We start from the raw sequence: 20,282 nt of genomic DNA, 5'->3' as shown, positions 1-20,282 counted from the left end.
TTGTTCCCCACTTCTTTTGGCACTTATGAGATTATTAGGCAGACTAATATGGTCTTCTACACATTACACCTATCTCTGGATTCTTTCCACCTATTTCCGCTTAAGATTCTGTTCCTCAATAGCTCCACCAGGTCTTCTGTTACCATGTAGGTTCCTGCTCCAGTTGGGCCTGGAGATGTATAAAAGGTGAAAGACATCCTAGACATCCTTTTGTGTAGAGCAGTTGGTGCAGTTAATAAAAAGCAGGAATTATTATTGTTTATTTATTTATTATGCTTAGTTATATAGCGCCATCATATTCCACAGCGCTTTACAAATATTGTCAGTCACTGTCCCACATAAGGCTCACAATCTACATTTTCTATCAGTATGTCTTTGGTGTGTGGGAGGAAACTGGAGTACCCGGAGGAAACCCACGCAAACACGGGGAGAACATACTCTACAAAAGGTATCAGCCCATTTATCCTGAAGGGCAGTTGAAAGGGTTGAGCCGATCTTGAGATTTCAGGATCGTTTTTAAAATCTGATTTTCAATCATTTTCCAGCCAATCCTGATTGTCAAATTTGCTCGATCGCTGATCGGGATCTGATCTTTCCCAGTCCCAATTGCTCATCCCTAATTATTATATTATAATAATTAGGATTGAGCCGATCTTGAGATTTCAGGATCGTTTTTAAAATCTGATTTTCGATAATTTTCCAGCCAATCCAGATTGTCAAATTTGCTCGATCGCCGATCGGGATCTGATCTTTCCCGGTCCCAATCGCTCATCCCTAATTATTATATTATAATAATTAGGGTTGAGCCGATCTTGAGATTTCAGGATTGTTTTTAAAATCCAATTTTTCGATCATTTTCCAGCCGATCCCAGTCGTGAAATTTGCTCGATCGTTGATCGAGATCCGATCTTTCCCAATCGCTGAACCCTAGCAGTGGACTACATTTCCGAGCGCTACTTGCTTCTCCATGACCTTACATCCTGAAGGAGGATTATCAGAGAGAAGGAATGATTGTCTGAGCAGGGAATTGTGGGAAAGGAGAAGACAGGTGCAGGGTGTGCAGAGAGTAGGACTTCTTGTACCTGAGAGAGAGTCCAGCACTAGGGCGAAGAGGACAGAGAGAGAGTCCTGACAGCTCTCCTCGAGGAAAGAAATTGGTATTAAAACTTTGTCATTCCCCATATTCCCCCATTCCCAATCCTAAAGCACTGGACCTGTTATTGCTACATGAATTTTTGTACCATTTCCCAGTATACATTATTCTTACCTAGTTCACTATTGTTTACCGTTCCCCTAACCATTACTTCTTGTAAGTGTGTACTGAGATAGGTGAGGGTTTCCCAAGTTGACCCCTAGCAGAAGTAGAAGATCCTCCTGCATTCCTGCAGATCTCTCAGTAAAATTCTTGTGGAGGAATGGAGCCATAGTGACGTGAGAACTACATAAGACCATGCCTACAGAGGTAAGCACAAAGAGTTGGTAGACTAGACTGTAAGAAAGTTGGGATAACTCTTTAGTGAAGCAGAAGCATTTTGGTCCAGAAAAATAAGTCATTGGAGGAAGCAGAAAACATTTATTCTGGACCAAAGAAGAGGGGGGCATAAGGGGGGGTACCGTAATGTCAACTTGGACTTCCTGCTGCTAAATTTGCTATGGGATATGACCATTGGGCAATTGTGTGCTCCCTCCCTACTTATGGTCATATCATACACCTACAATCTCCAGCCTATCCTTGTCAGTCTGTATGTTTGAAAGCCATTTTCATAAGTACTCCCCGCCTGAGAAAAGGTTCCTAACTCACCATAGTCCTGTTAGATGGCGTTCTAGATTGACTCTTTTGTGTATCTAACCCCAACTTGGGTTCCTGACCTTGTTACATGCCTACTGTATTATATACACTACTACCTGTCACTGAACCCAGCCTGTTCCTAACTTGCATACCTCTACTTTTAGCCCGGATCTGGGCTTGAACCTGAACATCCGATGCTCATCTCCTAACCGTTTCATAAAGACTGGGATCCATGGTATAATAAAGAAAGGCTCAAACACACGGAAATATGTTTCAAAAGCAAATGTGTTATCTGGATTCTGATCTGCCAATTTATAATTACATTTATTGGTATTGAAGATATTTTTTAGTCACCCAAATGGCTTCTCGCATGTGTGTCCTCTGATGTACAAGATGTGAGCTTTGGATAACGCTTTTACCACATTATGAACATGAATATAGCTTCTTCCTTGTATGAATTTTCTGATGTGTAACAAGATTTGATTTAATTGTAAAACATTTCCCACATTCTGAACATAGATATGGCTTCTCTCCTGTGTGAATTTTCTGATGTCTAACAAGATCTTTTCTAAAGTAATAACATTTCCCACATTCTGAGCACAAAAATGGCTTCTCTCCGGTGTGAATTTTCTGATGTTTAACTAGATCTGATTTACTGCTATAACATTTCCCACATTCTAAGCATATATATGGCCTCTCCCCTGTGTGACTTCTCTGATGTACAACAAGAGTTGATTTATTTGTAAAACATTTCCCACATTCTGGACATGAATATGGCTTCTCTCCTGTGTGAATTCTTTGATGTGTGACGAGATTGGATTTATATGTAAAGCATTTGTTACATTCTGAACATGAATATGGCTTCTCCCCTGTGTGAATTATCTCATGCTGCACAAGAACTTTTTTAAAGCTGTAATGTTTTCCACACTTTGAACACGAAAATGGTTTCGTCTTTGTGCGATTTCTTTGATGTCTATGCTCTTCATATACATCTTGTGTGATACCAGCAACATCTGCTTTATAATCTGATGATATGAAAAGTCTCTCTGAGGTCCTCATACAGTCATCTGCCAAGAAGAAAACCGATTTTATTTTTGAAAACTATAATCCTAAAATTATATTGGTACTTCATATAAATTTGTCCATAGAAAGCCATGTAACAAATAACTATTGTAGTGTTGACAATGTAACAGTAGACATCAGAATGAGGACCAGTAGATCACGATGTTTGGCCACTAAGCGTTTCGCCTCTTGCAGCCACCATCTTCCTAGATTCATTTGTTAGTGCTCCTCTCAGACAAATATCTGTGGGTTCCTACTACCCCTACTGAGGTGACCATGCATACATTTAGATCTCTCCAATGTAGAATATCAGAGTTACACAAAGTCTGGTGTTTCGCAACTCTGATAAGCTAAAATCGTAAGGGATACATGTATGGGCAGGGACCTTTCCACATTACGCCATCACGGAGTAGTAAACAGAGCTCAAGGAACCCCATTCTTTTCCTGTGGCTACATTTTGGATCTTAAATACTCGGTTATTCCTGCAACTACTGTATGAAACAGAAACTGAGCAAATACAAGTAAACATTTGGTTGTGCAGATGGTTAAGAACGACAAAGATGGCTATTGCAGGTCACATACAATTCTAAGTGCAAGTCTAAGGGCTCTCTGAGGATAGCCTAGTTAAGATGGACACAATATTTATCTGGAGATCATTGGCATAGTTAGTTTATCTCAGTAGGATCTACTGTTAACCTTACACCAAGACAGACAATAAATTCTTGGTAGGTTTCACCAAAATTTAAGTGGATCGGCAAATAAATATTTTATGTCTACAGTCAATGGAAAATTCAACAAAACAGATTTCCCATTCCTTTTGTAACATCTCTGCCTGTTCTGGTCTCTGCGCCATCCTCTGCTCTGGAGGCGTGTGCAGTTTGATAACTTGCTTAGAGTTTTTGGTTGCATTGTCTGAACACGGCCCTATTCCTTCACCTTGTTAATATATTTTCCACCACACCCGTCTCCTTCACCTTCATTTCCCTCTGCTCCTCTAGAGTTAAGTTTTGTTTTGCCCTGTGATTGACAGCCTGCCTTCCTATCAGGTTCTGGGCAGGTTCTTCCTCCCTATTTATTCTTTGTTCACATTCACATTGAAGCTTGCTATTGCTTTGTGCGTGCTGGCTTTTTCTCTTGCTGTTTATTCATGTATTCTGATTCTTGACCTCTGGCATTCCCTATTGACTACTCTTTTGGATATCGATTTTGACACTGCATTGCTTGACTGTTACTGACCCCTGGCTTGCTGACCTCCCTTTGTTGTTGTTTGTCTTGTGTGCGTTTTGTGTTTCACGTATATAAGAAGGGTCCGTCTCCAAGTTGCCGCCTATTACATAGGATAGGACCAGGCAAGTAGGAAGGGACAGTGGGAGGCTTCAGATCAGGGCTCACTGTCTCTTGTGCCCCTTCCTCCAGGGTTCAGCAGCTAGTGAGGAATTGTCATCCTAGCAATTCCCTATCACCTTTGTCTCAAAATTGTGAAATACATTTCTTTCACTAATAACAGCAGATCATGAAAACGTAGGCTTTGTTCACATAGAATATCTTGTAGCCATATTATATTATGTGATCCAAATCTACATTGTGTGTGTTATCTTTAACAATAATATCACATTTCTATCCAAAATATATTTGCTGCCAGTGAATGAGGAGAATCTGTTACTGTTCTCTCTTTATCTGGTGGGTACTACTTACCTGGGAGGTCACCTGTACAAATTTCCTCCTTACACTTCTCATCACCAATCACATATGTCTCCGGAGCATTAATAATGTTCAGAGCTTCACCCAGATACAGAAACTGTGAAACAAATATTGTATAAGTCACCAGACGGATGGAGAAGTCACGTGGGATGTTTTATAGGAGAAGAAAAGATCATTCATTATCATGACCACCAAAAGTGACAGCAGGAGTTATCTGACCAAATAGCTGCAGGTCTCCAGGATAAATCCACCATGTTGTCATCTACCTGATCATCCTGGAGGACATTTTCTTCCTTACAATCCTGTAATAGAAGAGGACTGGGACATCTCTCCGTTCTTCCACTGCTCAACCAGCAGCCTCCATAGCCAGAAAACTGTGAGAAGATCCAGACAACATGTCATGTCTATGGTCAGCTTTATCCTGCCATCTCCATCTTTCTCATTACACAAGTAGAAAACATCTAATACTGTGGGATAAAACCAGACTGACCACGAGACCTTCACAGTCCTTCTACAGGGCAGAGGAAGATTTCATGTCACCTCATCTCCATCTACCTGATCATCCTGGAGGACATTTTCTTCCTTACATTCCTGTGGTAGAAGAAGACTGGGACATCTCTCCGGTGATGTTCTCTTACTGGATGGAACTGGAGGAAACACAAACAGGGACTGAATTCATTCTTTCCATACAGATAATGAGAGGCCGTGTGTATTTAGTCACTTCCAACTCTGAAGAAGTGAAGTGGGACGACATTGGTCTGAACCTGATGATATCTCTGTCCCAGTGAAAGTGAATTTGAGAAATATAATTAATAGGGCCTGTGTGCGCTTCCATTATGCATCTGAAAGGGTCAATGCATACCCTGAAATCTGACCCCAGGCAATCTCTACAACTCTGTATGTCACAACCTGCCTGAACTAAAGTTCCTAGTTTGTCTAGTTCCTGCTGTATTATGTGCTTATTCCTGCTGAAATTTCCATTTCTTATTTCGGTATATGGCTTCAGGTTTGCATTAGTATTATTCTCTGCTATATTGTGATGACTACTCACCTGGGCAGTTCCCTGTAGGAATGTCGTCCTTACACTCCTCATCACTCCTCACATATGTCTCCGGAGCATTAATATTGTTCAGATCTTCACCCGGATAAAGAAGCTGAGAAACAAATATTGTAAAAGTCACCAGACGGATGGAGAAGTCACGTGGGATGTTTTATAAGATAAGAAGAGGGAAGATTTCATGTCACCTTATCTCCTTCTACCTGATCATCCTGGAGGACATTTTCTTCCTTACAGTCCTGTGGTAGAAGAGGACTGGGACATCTCTCCGGTGATGTTCTCTTACTGGATGGAACTGGAGGAAACACATACAGGGACTGAATTCATTCTTTCCATACAGATAATGAGAGGCCGTGTGTATTTAGTCATGTCTATTACCTGCTGATGTGAGGGGCTGCTGATCCTCCATCATCACCTCCTTGTACACATCTTTGTGTCCTTCTAAATACTCCCACTCCTCCATGGAGAAATAGACAGTGACATCCTGACACCTTATAGGAACCTGACAACACAATGATACAGTCATCACCAGATCCCTTCATAGCACTCCTGTATAATGTCCCAGCATTCCCAGCAGTGTCACCTCTCCAGTCAGCAGCTCAATCATCTTGTTGGTGAGTTCTAGGATCTTCTGTCCGTTGATCTCCTCATGTATCAGGGAGTGAGGTGGAGGCCCCGGGATTGGGCTCAGGGTTCTCCCCCATCCTTCAGATACAGGAGCCTGACAGCGCCCACTAGAGGTCTTCTTCACTACTGTGTAATCCTGTTTATGGAGAGACACATTAATAAATATCACTCCATCCATTCCCAGAGTCCCTCACCTCTCCAGTCATATCATCTGTTATTACTATAGATAAGAATGATGTAATGTGACATCATCAGAATCTCTCACCTCTCCAGTAAGCTGGTGCAGGATCTCTAGGGTGAGAGTTATTATTCTTTCTAACATCTTGTCTTTGTCTTTCACCATTGATGCGTCAGTCAGGAGAATTATCCTATGCAGAAGATGCCAGATGTCCACTGAGAAGATTCTATCTTGTATGAACCTTAATGGATAGAGATGAAGTAATATAACATCATAGAACATTTCATATAATAATAACACTATGCAGATGTATTCTACATTTTCTTGTATTCTTTTTGTATATATTAAAACATGAGTTGAATAACCTGTCAAGTTTGGGTCAAATCAATATCAAAGTTGGACAATTCAGTGCGTACAAACATCATCAGACGTACTCTCCTCAACATTGAGATTGCAACACCAAGTAAAATCTTGGATTTCTGGAAATCCCAGATGGATAGACATGTTAATGATATGCAAATAGTAAAATCTCAGTTTATTCCGCAGCATGTACAAAGTCCTTGCACCTAGACACCTTGGCAGGTTATCAATAAGACTTTAGTGAAGGTTTTCAGTGATTTATCATGATATCAATAAGGTAAAATATCTTTGTACTGTGTTAGCCAGTGGATATGAAATATAATTATTTTTTTTTGAGGAGTCTTCAGTAGTTGATACCTTTTTTAATGGCTAACTAAAAATGATTACATATTGCGGGCTTTCAGGACTACTAAAAAGGTCCCTTCATCAGGCTGGTAGATCACAATTGTGTTATACTAGCCTGGTGAAGGGACCATTTTAGTAGTCCCGAAGGCTCGCAATATGTCATCATTTTTATATATCAATAAGGTATTAATGGTTGCCTGAGGAATCTTATTCTACCCTGAATGAATTCGGGCACACACATCAGCAATATTAGCTGATGGACCCCAGATTGACTGGGGGCGTTCATACTACCATTGGATGTCCATTGTGATAGGGTCTATTATTAAAAAAAAAAGGACAGTAATATCGGGCAGTACAATAGTATAACATATATAGTACAATGTATTACTGTCTGTTATTATGAATGGACAGAAAAGTCCCGCACCCCACGTTATTATGTCCGGTAAAATATTGGATGTGTGATGGGACTGGTGAAAACCCACACTAATCGACAACAGATCAAATCCTATTGAAATCAATGGGATTTTTAACAGATTTATGACGGATCTGTTGTAACGAATGCTAGCAACAGACAAAAGAAACTTTGCAAAAATTGCAGAAAATTGTTCCAATCCCACTCCAGTGGGGGGCATAGCAAGTGCGATAACAACTCTCCAAAGATGTGGTAGCTTATCATCATTGACATATGGTGCAAACTACAGGAACACTCCGAAACAAATTCCCTTCACAATAAATATTCCTTAAAGTCAGTGAATATATACATACCTTCGCCTGAAGAGCTGTACACTGTATATATATATATATATAGAGAGAGAGAGAGAGAGAGAGAGAGAGAGAGAGAGAGAGAGAGAGAGAGAGAGAGAGATGGGAGATGAGGAACCTTAGTGATGAAAGGACCTGCGAAGATGTCATAACCATGTGATCAGTCACGTGTGGGAGGAGTCCGACTTCAGATTGTGTTGCAGGACCTGTGATGATGTCATGACCATGTGATCAGTTACATGTAGGAGGAGTCAGGCATTATCAATCTACCAAAGATAACATGATTAACTCACCCGGTTTTCTTGTTTCCCCACCTGGTCATTCCAATAATAGTCACTGTCACCCCGTTACCTGCTCATTAGTATTCACTGCATGTGATGTCACCTCCATCCAAAGTTTACTATTTCATTGGGTATGAGTTGGGGGTTGAACTCGAGGTCTGAAATTTGCAATGCTGTTACCCTCTATTACTTCCAATAGTTCCACAGGCTTTGTTAATTTTTGTTGGGTTCAATCTCTGGCTCAAACCTAACAAAAATTTTTTTATAAAATAAGGTTTTTAGTAACTTTTTATGATATTTATAAGATCCGGCAGGAAATAACTGCCCAATCCCCAGGTGGCATTGATTCCCACACCTAGTACTGATCTCCTCACCAACCACACTCCAGTCTGTCCATTCTGATCTTTTGAACCTGTTTCTATATCTTACCCTACGACCTGCAGTAGTGACCCTTCCCCTCACACCTTCTCCAATCTCTGTCGCCTGCTGTCACTACTTACCTTACTAAAATATTTAACCTCTCTCTCTCTTCTGGAATCTTCCCATCCTCTTTCAAACATGCTGTTATATTCACACAATTGAAAAAATTCTCCCTTGACCCGTCCTGTGCTGCTAACTATCGACCTGTCTCTAACCTCCCCTTCATCTCTAAACTCTTGGAACGCCTGGTCTATTCTCGTTTAATCCGCTATCTCTCTGCTAACTCTCTTCTTGACTTCTTACAATCTGTTTTTCGCACTCTACACTCTACTGAAACGGCTCTCACAAAAGTCTCCAATGATCTTCTGACAGCTAAATCCAATGGTGACTTCTCTCTTCTTATTCTTCTGGACCTCTCTGCAGCTTTTGACACTGTTGACCATCATCTCCTCCTCACTATGCTCCGCTCAGTCGGCCTCAATGACACTGCGCTCTCCTGGTTCTCCTCTTATCTCTCAGACCGCACTTTCATTGTATCATTTGCGGGCTCTGTTTCCTCCCCTCTTTCCCTTGCTGTTGGGGTTCCTCAGGGCTCAGTCCTAGGCCCCCTCCTCTTTTCTCTCTACACAGCCCCCATTGGACAAACCATTGCCAGATTTGGCTTCAGGTACCATCTTTATGCTGATGACACCCAATTATACACATCTTCCTGTGACGTCACCCCTGTACTCATACAGAACACCAGTGACTGTCTTTCTGCTGTCACTAATATCATGTCCTCGCTCTATCTGAAACTAAATCTCTCTAAGACTGAACTACTACTGTTACCACCATCTAATAGATCTGTCCCTGATATATCTATTGTAGTCTCAGGCCTTACTATAACTCCTAGGCAGCAGGCCCACTGTCTCAGGGTTATGTTTGACGCAGACCTTTCCTTCACCCCCCATACAGAATCACTTGCACGCTCATGTCACCTCCACCTCAAAAACATCTCCAGAATACGCCCTTTCCATACCAGAGATACATTAAAGACACTTATTGTCGCTCTCATTCATTCTCGCCTTGACTACTGTAACTCCTTACTAATCGGTCTTCCCCTCACTAAACTCTCCCCTCTACAATCTATTCCGAATGCAGCGGCCAGGCTCATCTATCAGGCTAGACGCTACAGCGATGCCTCCGGTCTGTGCCAGTCATTACATTGGCTGCCTATTCAATATAGAATAAAATATAAAGTTATCCCCCTCATCCACAAGGCTCTCCATAATGCTGCACCTCCCTACATTTCCTCCCTCATCTCTGTCTACCGCCCAACCCGTGTTCTCCATTCACTCAATGACCTAAGACTTACATCCTCTATTATCAAACCTCCCACGCTCGTATACAAGACTTCTCCCGAGCTGCACCACTTCTCTGGAATGCTCTACCCCTGACAATCAGATTAACTCCCAATTTCTACAGCTTCAAGCGCAAACTAAAGACACGTCTTTTCAGACAGGCCTATCACAATTCCTAATGTAAACCCTTCCATACCGTCATTAGAATCCCCCAAATCTAACCCTCCTCTGTTCCAGCTCCTACATTACCCCACATAATATGATGGCATATCAGTTTAACTTTATATGTCCAAGCACTACCCACATGTTTAAGGACACAACTGGTGACTGCTCATAAAGTTTTATGTTTGTGTAATGAAAGTAACCTCTATTACAAAATTTGCTCATACGCTGATGGAGGCGTCCCCACTGCTGCCGGAACTGGGCAATCCAGCCACGCCTTCTTCCTGATCTGCCTCCTCCCCTTCTGTGTCCTCTTCTTTCGTTGTCATGGGTGACGCATGCGCAGTCGGCTCTGGCAGCGAGACCCTGTTAGAGCCGACTGCACATACCGTCCGGTGGCCATATTTGCAAGGCCGCAATTGTGCGCATGCGCAGTACGCTCCGCGAAGTATTTGCCGTACAGAGTGTACTTCGCATGCTCAGTAAGGTCTGTACAGCCCTCCGACGCCTGGATGAGTTCACTCGCGCGTCGGAGGGCTGTACAGACCTTACTGAGCATGCGCAGTACACTTAGGTAGGTAGGTAGGTAGGAGACAAATAGCCTTTCTTAAGGCTATTCCGACGTGGTCATTAGAAAAAAACATGTTTTAATGGAAGAATCCCTTTAAGTCCTCTAGTTTGAAATATGGCCAATATAAACTACTCCAGTATATTTTATTAGCCCCCTGGATTCACATTGCCTCCAACTGAAGAAAATAGTTTTTCTCAGTAGCTGAGGTCCTGCAACGGGTTGATTCTATTATGCTTTATGAGAAGATTAATTCCATTGTCTCTGCTACCCGCCCAATCTTGTTCAAGTTTGGGCTCCTTGGGTTAACCAGTATTGCAACCCAGGTCTTCTATATTGTCTCCAGCTTTGGCCCAGTGTCTGGATTGAGTCCGTACTCCCCACATTTCTCCTCATTGGAGGACGCTATGGTGTCTCTTTTCATGGTCCTTGCTCATTGTAGCGCTACTTCTCTCCCTTTCCTCCCCTGACTCAGGTTGGTTTTAATATTTTTAAGTTTACCTTGTTTATCCCGAGTTTCTATGTACGCTACCTTTTGATATGTGCTGCTACACTTGGTAGTTGTCACACACTTTTTGTCAAATTATGACTGATTCTATTTTATATGCTGTTTACTATATTTTCTATATTGTTGCAATACCTTTGAAACTAAGTCTATGAAGAGGGGTGAAGGATGAAGAGCTGTCAGAGACATAATGAGATATAGCTGTAGCTTCTAGTCAGTGTTTTATCTCATCACAGACCTGGATTATAAGATTAAATATGATCTAGTTCTGTGATGAGATAAAACTCTCACTAGAGGACACCGTCACATCTTTTATTTCTCTGCATGCCTTCTCCTCATGCCTTAACAGACCTCACTGGGCCGGAGGTGAGTAAACATAAGGGAATATGGATTTGATCTGTGAATTCAGAGACAGTGATCAGTGCAGGGGCAGGAGGAAGGGAAAGAAGTGAAGGAAGAAGCATTTTTCTTTATCAAATTATATATTGCAACGTTTACTATTTTCAGCTGCATTATTGATTTATGAAATTCATATTAAAAGATTAGGTAGGCTTAAGTATGAAATATGTCATGAACATGGTTTGTTATCTGGATTCTAAATCTTCTTTTATCATTACATGCTCTACTTATTTTTTTCTCTTGCAGCAAGATATAATTGTCAGTGTAGAAACAGCTTTGGTCCTGTGTGACCTCTGATGTGCAACAAGATCTGATTTCCAGTTAAAACATTTCCCACATTCTAAACATAAAAATTTCTTCTCGCCTGTGTGAATTCTCTGATGTGCAACAAGATTTGATTCAATTTCGTAAATTCGTATGTGAATTCCTATGTGTAACAAGTTCTGATTTCCGGTTAAAACATTTTCCACATTCTGGACATGAAAGTGGTTTTGCCCCTGTGTGAATTCTCTGATGTATAACAAAATTTGATTTATCAGTAAAACATTTCCCACATTCTGCACATGAATATGTCTTCTCCCCTGTGTGAGTTCTTTGATGCGTAACAAGAGTTGTTTTAAGGGCAAAACTTTTTTCACATTCTGAACATGAAAATGGTCTTGCCCCTGTGTGAATTCTCTCATGTCTTTCGAGATCTGATTTCCGGTTAAAATTTTTCCCACATTCTGCACAGGAATATGGCTTCTCCCCTGTGTGAGTTCTTTGATGCGTAACAAGAGTTGTTTTAAGGGAAAAACTTTTTTCACATTCTGAACATGAAAATGGTCTTGCCCCTGTGTGAATTCTCTCATGTCTTTCGAGATCTGATTTCCGGTTAAATTTTTTCCCACATTCTGAACATAAAAATGGCTTTTTTCCTGTGTGGATTCTCTGATGTGTATAAAAATTTGATTTATCGGTAAAACATTTGCCGCATTCTGAACATGAAAATGGCTTCTCTCCTGTGTGGGTCCTTTGATGTGTTATAAGGGTAGTTTTAAGGACAAAACTTTTGCCACATTGAGAACATGAAAATGGCTTCTCTCTTTGGGCTCTTTCTTGTACAACATCCCTTCTGTGGCTTGTATCTTCTTTCATGGTCAATGATGGATCAGAAGATCGGACCTGTATAGAAGGATCAGATGATGGATCTTTGCTGTGAAGGGCTGAGGGTATATCTGGGATAGTGGCATGTTCTTCATATGTATCTTGTGTGATACCACCATCATCTGCTTTATAGTCTAAGGATATGAGATGTTCCTCTGAGCTCCTGGTACAGTCATCTGCCAAGAAGAAAATTGATTTTATTATTTTTGTGTAATATAACCTGATATTATATAACATTCCTAAATAAATTGTAAACAGATTATAAGGCATGTAGGAAAACTAAAATAAGATAGTGGTGACCAAACAATAGACTTCGAGGTGAGGACCAGTAGATGTTGCATAATAAAGCACTAAAACCAACAGGTCCATCTCTAGCCTTACAACTAATTGTACCGTAGCTGCATCACCAGCACTGGCGGGGGAGGTCTGAAAAATAATTTGCAGCACAGAAATTTGTTTCTTTTTTTCCAAAAATATCATAGTAAAAGAATTTCGATATTTTAGATCCTTACTAGAGATGAGTGAACACTAAAATGTCCGAGGTTCGAAATCCGATTCGAACAGCCGCACATTGTTCGACTGTTTGAACGGATTTCGAATCCCATTATAGTCTATGGGGGGAAATGCTCGTTTCAGGGGTATGCAAAATTCGATAAAATTATACTTACCAAGTCCACGAGTGACAGTCAGGCTGGTTTCTCCTTGAAGTCTTCTCCCGGCGCAGCGTCCCCGCGTCTTCTTCTGGCTGGAATTCACCCTGCCTAGGCATCAGTGCCTAGGCAGAGCCGACTGCGCATGCGCGGTCATGCGCATTCGGCTCTGCCCGGCCTGACGCCTGAGCAGAGCCGACTGCGCATGCGAGGGCATGCCTGCGCATGCGCAGTCGGCTCTGCCTAGGCCGGATGTCTAGGCAGAGTGAATTCCAGTCGGAAGACGCCACGGGGACGCTGCACGGAGAAGACTTCTAAAGGTAAGAGAAGAACCAGCGTTGATTGGCAGAATGTATAGCATTCTGCCAATCAACGCTGGTTCTGCATTGAACCTTAAACTTCGAACAGCTAGTAGTGTTCGATCGAGTATGAGTACTTCGAATACCGTAGTATTCGATCGAACACCTACTCGATCGAACACTACTCGCTCATCTCTAATCCTTACGACTGACAGCAGATGAGGATGAAATAATCCCTGTCCATATAGGAATATTTCAACTGGAGCTTTATATCCATATTATAAATGAAAAATTGTTGAAGCCAGTGAATGGGCGGAAACTCTAAGTTTGAACCGAGACACAACTTCAGACATTTCACATATTTCCTGGACTGACCTGAACTTACAGCATAAATGCATAAAATGTTGTAAGTTCAGTTGAATCTTTGTCGGTCTAAGAGATCAGTCGTCACTCAGGCCCCATTTTCTAGCCCAAACTTGTCTTAATTCACTTACTCCTTTCTGCTTTATTTAGTAGTGACTACTCACCTGGGCGGTCACCTGTAGGAATGTCCTCCTTACACTCCTCATCTCCCCTCACAGATGTCTCCAGAGCATTAATATTGTTCAGATCTTCACCCAGATAGAAAAGCTGTGAAACAAATATTGTAGAAGTCACCAGACGGACGGAGAAGTCACGTGGGATGTTTTATAGGAGAAAAAAGATCATTCATTATCATGACCACCAAAAGTGACAGCAGGAGTTATCTGACCAAATAGCTGCAGGTCTCCTGGATAAATCCACCATGTTGGTTCCTTATTCCAACCAGCAGCCTCCATAGCCAGAAAACTGTGAGAAGATCCAGACAACATGTCATGTCTATGGTCAGCTTTATCCTGCCATCTCCACCTTTCTCATTACACAAGTAGAAAACATCTAATACTGTGGGATAAAACCAGACTGACCACGAGACCTTCACAGCTCTTCTACAGGGCAGAGGAAGATTTCATGTCACCTTATCTCCATCTACCTGATCATCCTGGAGGACATTTTGTTCCTTACAGTCCTGTGGTAGAAGAGGACTGGGACATCTCTCCGGTGAAGTTCTCTTACTGGATGGAACTGGAGGAAACACATACAGGGACTGAATTCATTCTTTCCATACAGATAATGAGAGGCCGTGTGTATTTAGTCATGTCTATTACCTGCTGATGTGAGGGGCTGCTGATCCTCCATCATCACCTCCTTGTACACATCTTTGTGTCCTTCTAAATACTCCCACTCCTCCATGGAGAAATAGACAGTGACATCCTGACACCTTATAGGAACCTGACAACACAATGATACAGTCATCACCAGATCCCTTCATAGCGCTCCTGTATAATGTCCCAGCATTCCCAGCAGTGTCACCTCTCCAGTCAGCAGCTCAATCATCTTGTTGGTGAGTTCTAGGATCTTCTGTCCATTGATCTCCTCATGTATCAGGGAGTGAGGTGGAGGCCCCGGGATTGGGCTCAGGGTTTTCCCCCATCCTTCAGATACAGGAGCCTGACAGCGCCCACTAGAGGTCTTCTTCACTACTGTGTAATCCTGTTTATGGAGAGACACATTAATAAATATCACTCCATCCATTCCCAGAGTCCCTCACCTCTCCAGTCATATCATCTGTTATTACTATAGATAAGAATGATGTAATGTGACATCATCAGAATCTCTCACCTCTCCAGTAAGCTGGTGCAGGATCTCTAGGGTGAGATTTAATATACTTTCTGCCATCTTTCTTCTGTCTTTCTCCATTCTTGACGGGAAAATCAAGAAAATCCTGTTATATAGAAGATATCTACTGGGCACATCCTATATTTTAAGAACCTAAAGGGAAGAAAGATGAGCCAATGTAAAAATCACACAAAATCCCATATAAAAAATGCAATTCCTGCATCTAATAAGTGGAATCATTTGAGGAGATATTAACCCCATTTTTCTACAGCCATTTTTGATCTTTGTATTTTTGGTTTTCTTTCAACCTTCCAAAAGCTATATATTTATTTTATTCACAGAGCTGTATAAGGGTTTGTTTTTTGTCGGACACATTGTACTTTCCAATGACACCAGTTATTATTACAATACTGGAAAGCTTTTTATATTTCCCTTTGTGCAGCTGTGCCAGGACTTTTTTTCTGCAGGGTAATTTGTAGTTTTTGTTGCTATCATTTTGGGTAATGTATGATGTTTTACTTAACTTTTGAGTGTCAAAATTGTGAAAATATGTTGATTCAGATTTACTGAATTCATTCAGGTGACATTTGTGAAGATGTGTCCACTAAGGCCCGTGAATGGTTGCAACGGTCACCCCACCATAACAGAATGTTACTGCTGAAATCAGCTGGGGAACCTGTAACCAGCAGCCGCCAATGAGGACGAAAGACCAAGGACAGGTGCATATATTTTTTAAAATTTATTGTCGGTCTCATTTGCAACACCTATAGAAGTTAAAATGTGTTGGACAACCCCTTTACTCAATAAGTTACATGTACAGGTAGGGCTACATGGCAACAACAAGAAGTCACTGAAAAGTCGTGTGACAAACATTTGTCCAACTTGTCTATGTGTTTTGGACTGTAAAACAGTTAAGCCATTGAGATGTCGCATGCTACCTAGATTGAAGTTTAGGGTAAAAATTCCAACACTGTCGTGGCACAGATGGACAATGTGAAATGCGACATGATCAAGAAACATTGAATTTTTGTTGAACGAGTTCTGTGTGACTTTTGGTGGTGCGACTTTTCTTGCTGTGTAGTCCTACCGTAAATGATACTGAACAGCTCATTTGCATATGGAATAACAATTGATTTTATCAGCAGCAAGATTGCACAATAAAGTTCTGTTCAATATAACTACAACAAATACAACATATAAGTAATGGAAGACTAATGGCGTGAAAGATGCATCTACCCCCGTGATCCTGACAATGACTGTGAATACACACGTACCTCCACCATCACAGCTGTACGCTACATATATACCTGCTCTAGTTATCCAGGACCTGTGATGATGTTACATGTGGGAGGAGATAAGCGATCACATGATCAGTTGTACAGGACTCTGCTGTGCTGGTTGTGGTCAGTGCTGGATGAGCTGAAGTATATGTGTCACAATCAGGATGTATGAAGAAGAAAGACCGATGGATGCGAGGATAAACTGCGCTACTCTCTTGAGATAAAATACGTTCTTTATTCCGCTTTTCTTAAAAACACGACGCTACATACAGCGTTTCGGGGGATTCCCCTTTCTCAAGTGTTACAGAAACACACAATGTACCAGACACAAAGTCAGGAGCAGGGATCAGGAGCAGAAGCTTCCCTGCTGGGATATGGTTGTGATACACAGCGTGGAGTGAATCCACCACGTGTGTAAAGCGGGCTTTTACCTACTTTACAATCAGGATGTAGTTACAGTGTGGATGTAGCAGAGCTGTGTGTGTATGATGTGTACGGAGCAGAGCTGTGTGTGTATGATGTGTATGGAGCAGAACTGTGTGTGTATGATGTGTATGGAGCAGAGCTGTGTGTGTATGATGTGTATGTAGCAGAGCTGTGTGTGTATGATGTGTACGGAGCATAGCTGTGTGCAGGGCCGCCGATAGGCCAGTACTACTGCTACTGGCGTCAGGGGCCCGGCCAAATTTTAAAATGGGGGGGGGCCCGGGCCCGGCAGCAGTCATTATATGTCCTGTTTCAACTCAGATCTGCGTCCAGAGGACGCAGATCTGAGTTGAGCACATAACGCGGCTGAAGCGAGGAGCTGACACAGGTCAGCTCCTCGCTTCGCCGCTGCCGCCTGTCTCGCTGACACATATGCGGCTGAAGCGAGGAGCTGACCTGTGTCAGCTCCTCACTTCGCCGCTGCCGCCTCTCTCGGTGACACATATGAGGCTGAGCCGGAACCCGGCTCAGCCGCATATGTGTCAGCGAGAGAGGCGGCAGCGGCGACGTGAGGAGCTGACACAGGTCAGCTCCTCGCTTCAGCCGCATACATGTCAGCGGCGAAGCGAGGAGCTGACCCGTGTCAGCTCCTTCCTTCAGCCGCATGTGTCAGCGAGAGAGACGCGCAGAGAGCGGCGAGGGAGCGGAGGAGAAGGTAAGTTTAATGTGGAGGTGGAACGTGAATCTGGGGGCAGATGAAAGAGAGGACGGAATGACACTGGGGCAGATGAAGGAGGGGACGGCATGACACTGTGGGGACATGAATCTGGGGGCAGAGATGGAGAGGACATGAATCTGGGGGCAGAGATGGAGGGGGGACATGAATCTGGGGGCAGAGATGTAGAGACATGAATCTGGGGGCAGAGATGGGGGACATGAATCTGGGGGCAGAGATGGAAGGGGGACATGAAACTGGGGGCAGATGAAGGGTGTATATGAAACTGGGGGAGAGATAGAGGGGGGACATATAATTTACGGGTGACTGTAGGAGGATTATACTGTGTGCGGGCACATGAAAAATTAACGAGTGGGCAGAGTCAACACAAAAGTGGACGGGGCTAAATTTGCTGCGGCGCGCTAAGCGCGCCACACATTTTGTCCCTCTTTTAGTTCTTCAAAAGTTGGGAGGTATGGAGATGGAGGGGACATGAATCTGTGGGCAGAAATGTGGGGACATGAATCTGGGGGCAGAGATGGAGGGGACATGAATCTGGGGGCAGATGAAGGGTGTACATGAAGCTAGGGGAGAGACGGAGGGGGACATATAATTTACGGGTGACTGTAGGAGGATTATACAGTGTGCGGGCAAATGGAAAATTACTGAGTGGGCGGAGTCAACATAACAGTGGGTGGGGCTAAATTTCCCGCGGCACGCAAAGCAAAAATGGGAGGGGGGGGGGGCCCAGACACTTAGGCTGTATGGGGCCCCAAAATTCCTGATGGCGGCCCTGGCTGTGTGTGTATGATGTGTATGTAGCAGACCTGTGTGTGTATGATGTGTAGGAAGCAGAGCTGTGTATGTATGATGTGTACAGAGCATAGCTGTGTGTGTATGGGTCATAAGATATACATTAATTTGGCCTATGTAGGCTGTAGTAAGTTATGTATAGGACTCTTTTCAGCAATTGACCCTTTCCCCCCCTGGTTGGCGCGGCACTTAGCCGGCACTCCAGAAGGCTGGGGAATGCTTTGCTGAGCAGTGTGTGAGTTAAATCAGTGTGTGTACTGACAGCTACATTGGTCAAAGGGAAGTAGGTAATGGTACTTTGACACTATATCTTGCCTCTACCCTTCCCTGTTTGAGTCAAGAACTCTTTTTCATGGGTGTGAGTAAGTTGGGCTAAGTTTTTATCGGTATAGTTCAATAAAAGTTATATTTTATCCTTTTATCCTATTTTGAGGTCTGATCAACCTCTTCAGTGAATCTATGATGTGTATGTAGCAGACCTGTGTGTGTATGATGAGTACAGAGCAGAGCTGTGTGTGTATGATGTGTAGGGAGCAGAGCTGTGTGTGTATGATGTGTATGGAGCAGAGCTTTGTGTATGATGTGTACGGAGCAGAGCTGTGTGTGTATGAATTGGATGTAGCAGAGCTGTGTGTGTATGACATGTATGGAGCAGTGCTGTGTGTGTATGATGTGTATGGAGCAGAGCTGTGTGTGTATGATGTGTACGGAGCAGAGCTGTGTGTGTATGATGTGTACGGAGCAGAGCTGTGTGTGTATGATGTGTATGGAGCAGAGCTGTGTGTGTATGATGTGTATGGAGCAGAGCTGTGTGTGTATGACATGTATGGAGCAGAGCTGTGTGTGTATGATGTGTACAGAGCATAGCTGTGTGTGTATGATGTGTACGGAGCAGAGCTGTGTGTGTATGATGTGTATGAAGCAGAGCCGTGTGTGTATGATGTGTACAGAGAAGAGCTGTGTGTGTATGATGTGTATGGAGCAGTGCTGTGTGTGTATGATGCGTATGGAGCAGAGCTGTGTGTGTATGAACTGTACGGAGCAGAGCTGTGTGTGTATGATGTGTATAGACCAGAGCTGTGTGTATGTTGTGTATGGAATAGAGCTGTGTGTAAGATGTGTTCAGAGCAGAGCTGTGTGTGTCTAATCTGTTGGGCATTTCCGTGTTCACAAATGTCTAAACTATCTAAATATTAAAGGGGTTGTCCCACGTCGCATACTCACCAGTCTTCGTTGCTGTAAATTCTTCTTTCTTCCGGCTTTGTTGCATCATTGGTGGGCGGGGTCACATATGCAAAGCCAAGCGGCGAGATGCCGCTGGCCCTGCGTGCGCGCTCATAGACCAGTCTAGCCTTCACAATGCGAATACAGACCCGACATCCGCCTCTCTCTATTACAGCAGATGCCGGGTCTGTATTTGCATTGTGAAGGCTAGACTGGTCTATGAGCGTGCACACAGGGCCAGCGGCATCTCGCTGCTTGGCTTTGCATATGTGAATACAGACCCGACATCCGCTGTAATAGAGAGGCAGATGCCGGGGAGTGTAGACGCTGGCACAGATGCCGGCACAGACGCCTGCAACATCGCTATGCTTCTGCATAACCCTCCCTGGCATCCGCCTCTCTATTACAGCGGATGCCGGGTCTGTATTGGCGGCCCCTTCCCCCCCCCCAAGTGTAAACTACCCCCCCCCCCCCTCCA

General features: G+C 43.1%; 2 protein-coding genes across 2 annotated transcripts in view; one reads left to right on the top strand and one right to left on the bottom strand.

The window, feature by feature from the left end:
- Positions 1–337: 337 nt before the first annotated feature.
- Positions 338–15,460, bottom strand: LOC142209937 (uncharacterized). The gene is made up of 17 exons (XM_075278972.1): positions 15,350–15,460; positions 15,041–15,220; positions 14,836–14,959; positions 14,661–14,752; positions 14,179–14,281; positions 11,988–12,878; positions 11,801–11,938; positions 7,885–7,999; positions 6,502–6,655; positions 6,193–6,372; positions 5,988–6,111; positions 5,813–5,904; positions 5,604–5,706; positions 5,108–5,199; positions 4,819–4,926; positions 4,547–4,649; positions 338–2,856 (listed from the first exon to the last, which is right to left on the bottom strand). Exons 1-17 carry the CDS (start codon positions 15,425–15,427, stop codon positions 2,213–2,215), a joined length of 3,321 nt encoding a protein of 1,106 aa, XP_075135073.1. The 5' UTR covers positions 15,428–15,460; the 3' UTR covers positions 338–2,212.
- The window catches only part of LOC142210358 (uncharacterized), a 65,013-nt gene continuing 55,269 nt past the window's right edge, over positions 10,539–20,282 (top strand). The window contains exon 1 of the mRNA XM_075279460.1: positions 10,539–10,548. The gene's annotated coding sequence lies outside the window, so the exon portion shown is untranslated. The remainder of the gene's footprint in view (positions 10,549–20,282) is intronic.

This window comes from Leptodactylus fuscus, chromosome 6 (assembly GCF_031893055.1).
Source record: "Leptodactylus fuscus isolate aLepFus1 chromosome 6, aLepFus1.hap2, whole genome shotgun sequence".
NCBI classification, from domain to species: domain Eukaryota; kingdom Metazoa; phylum Chordata; class Amphibia; order Anura; family Leptodactylidae; genus Leptodactylus; species Leptodactylus fuscus.
The sequence above is the reverse complement of the archived record's forward strand: the minus strand, read 5'-3'. Positions and strand labels throughout refer to the sequence as shown.

Excerpts from the sequence above, each read along its gene's own strand:
- LOC142209937 (XM_075278972.1), bottom strand. The coding sequence starts at position 15,427 with ATGGAGAAAGACAGAAGAAAGATGGCAGAAAGTATATTAAATCTCACC. Across the intron at positions 12,879-14,178 it reads TCCTACAGGTGACCGCCCAG|ATGACTGTACCAGGAGCTCA; the intron begins GTGAGTAGTCAC and ends TCTTCTTGGCAG. Across the intron at positions 2,857-4,546 it reads TTGTACAGGTGACCTCCCAG|ATGACTGTATGAGGACCTCA; the intron begins GTAAGTAGTACC and ends TCTTCTTGGCAG.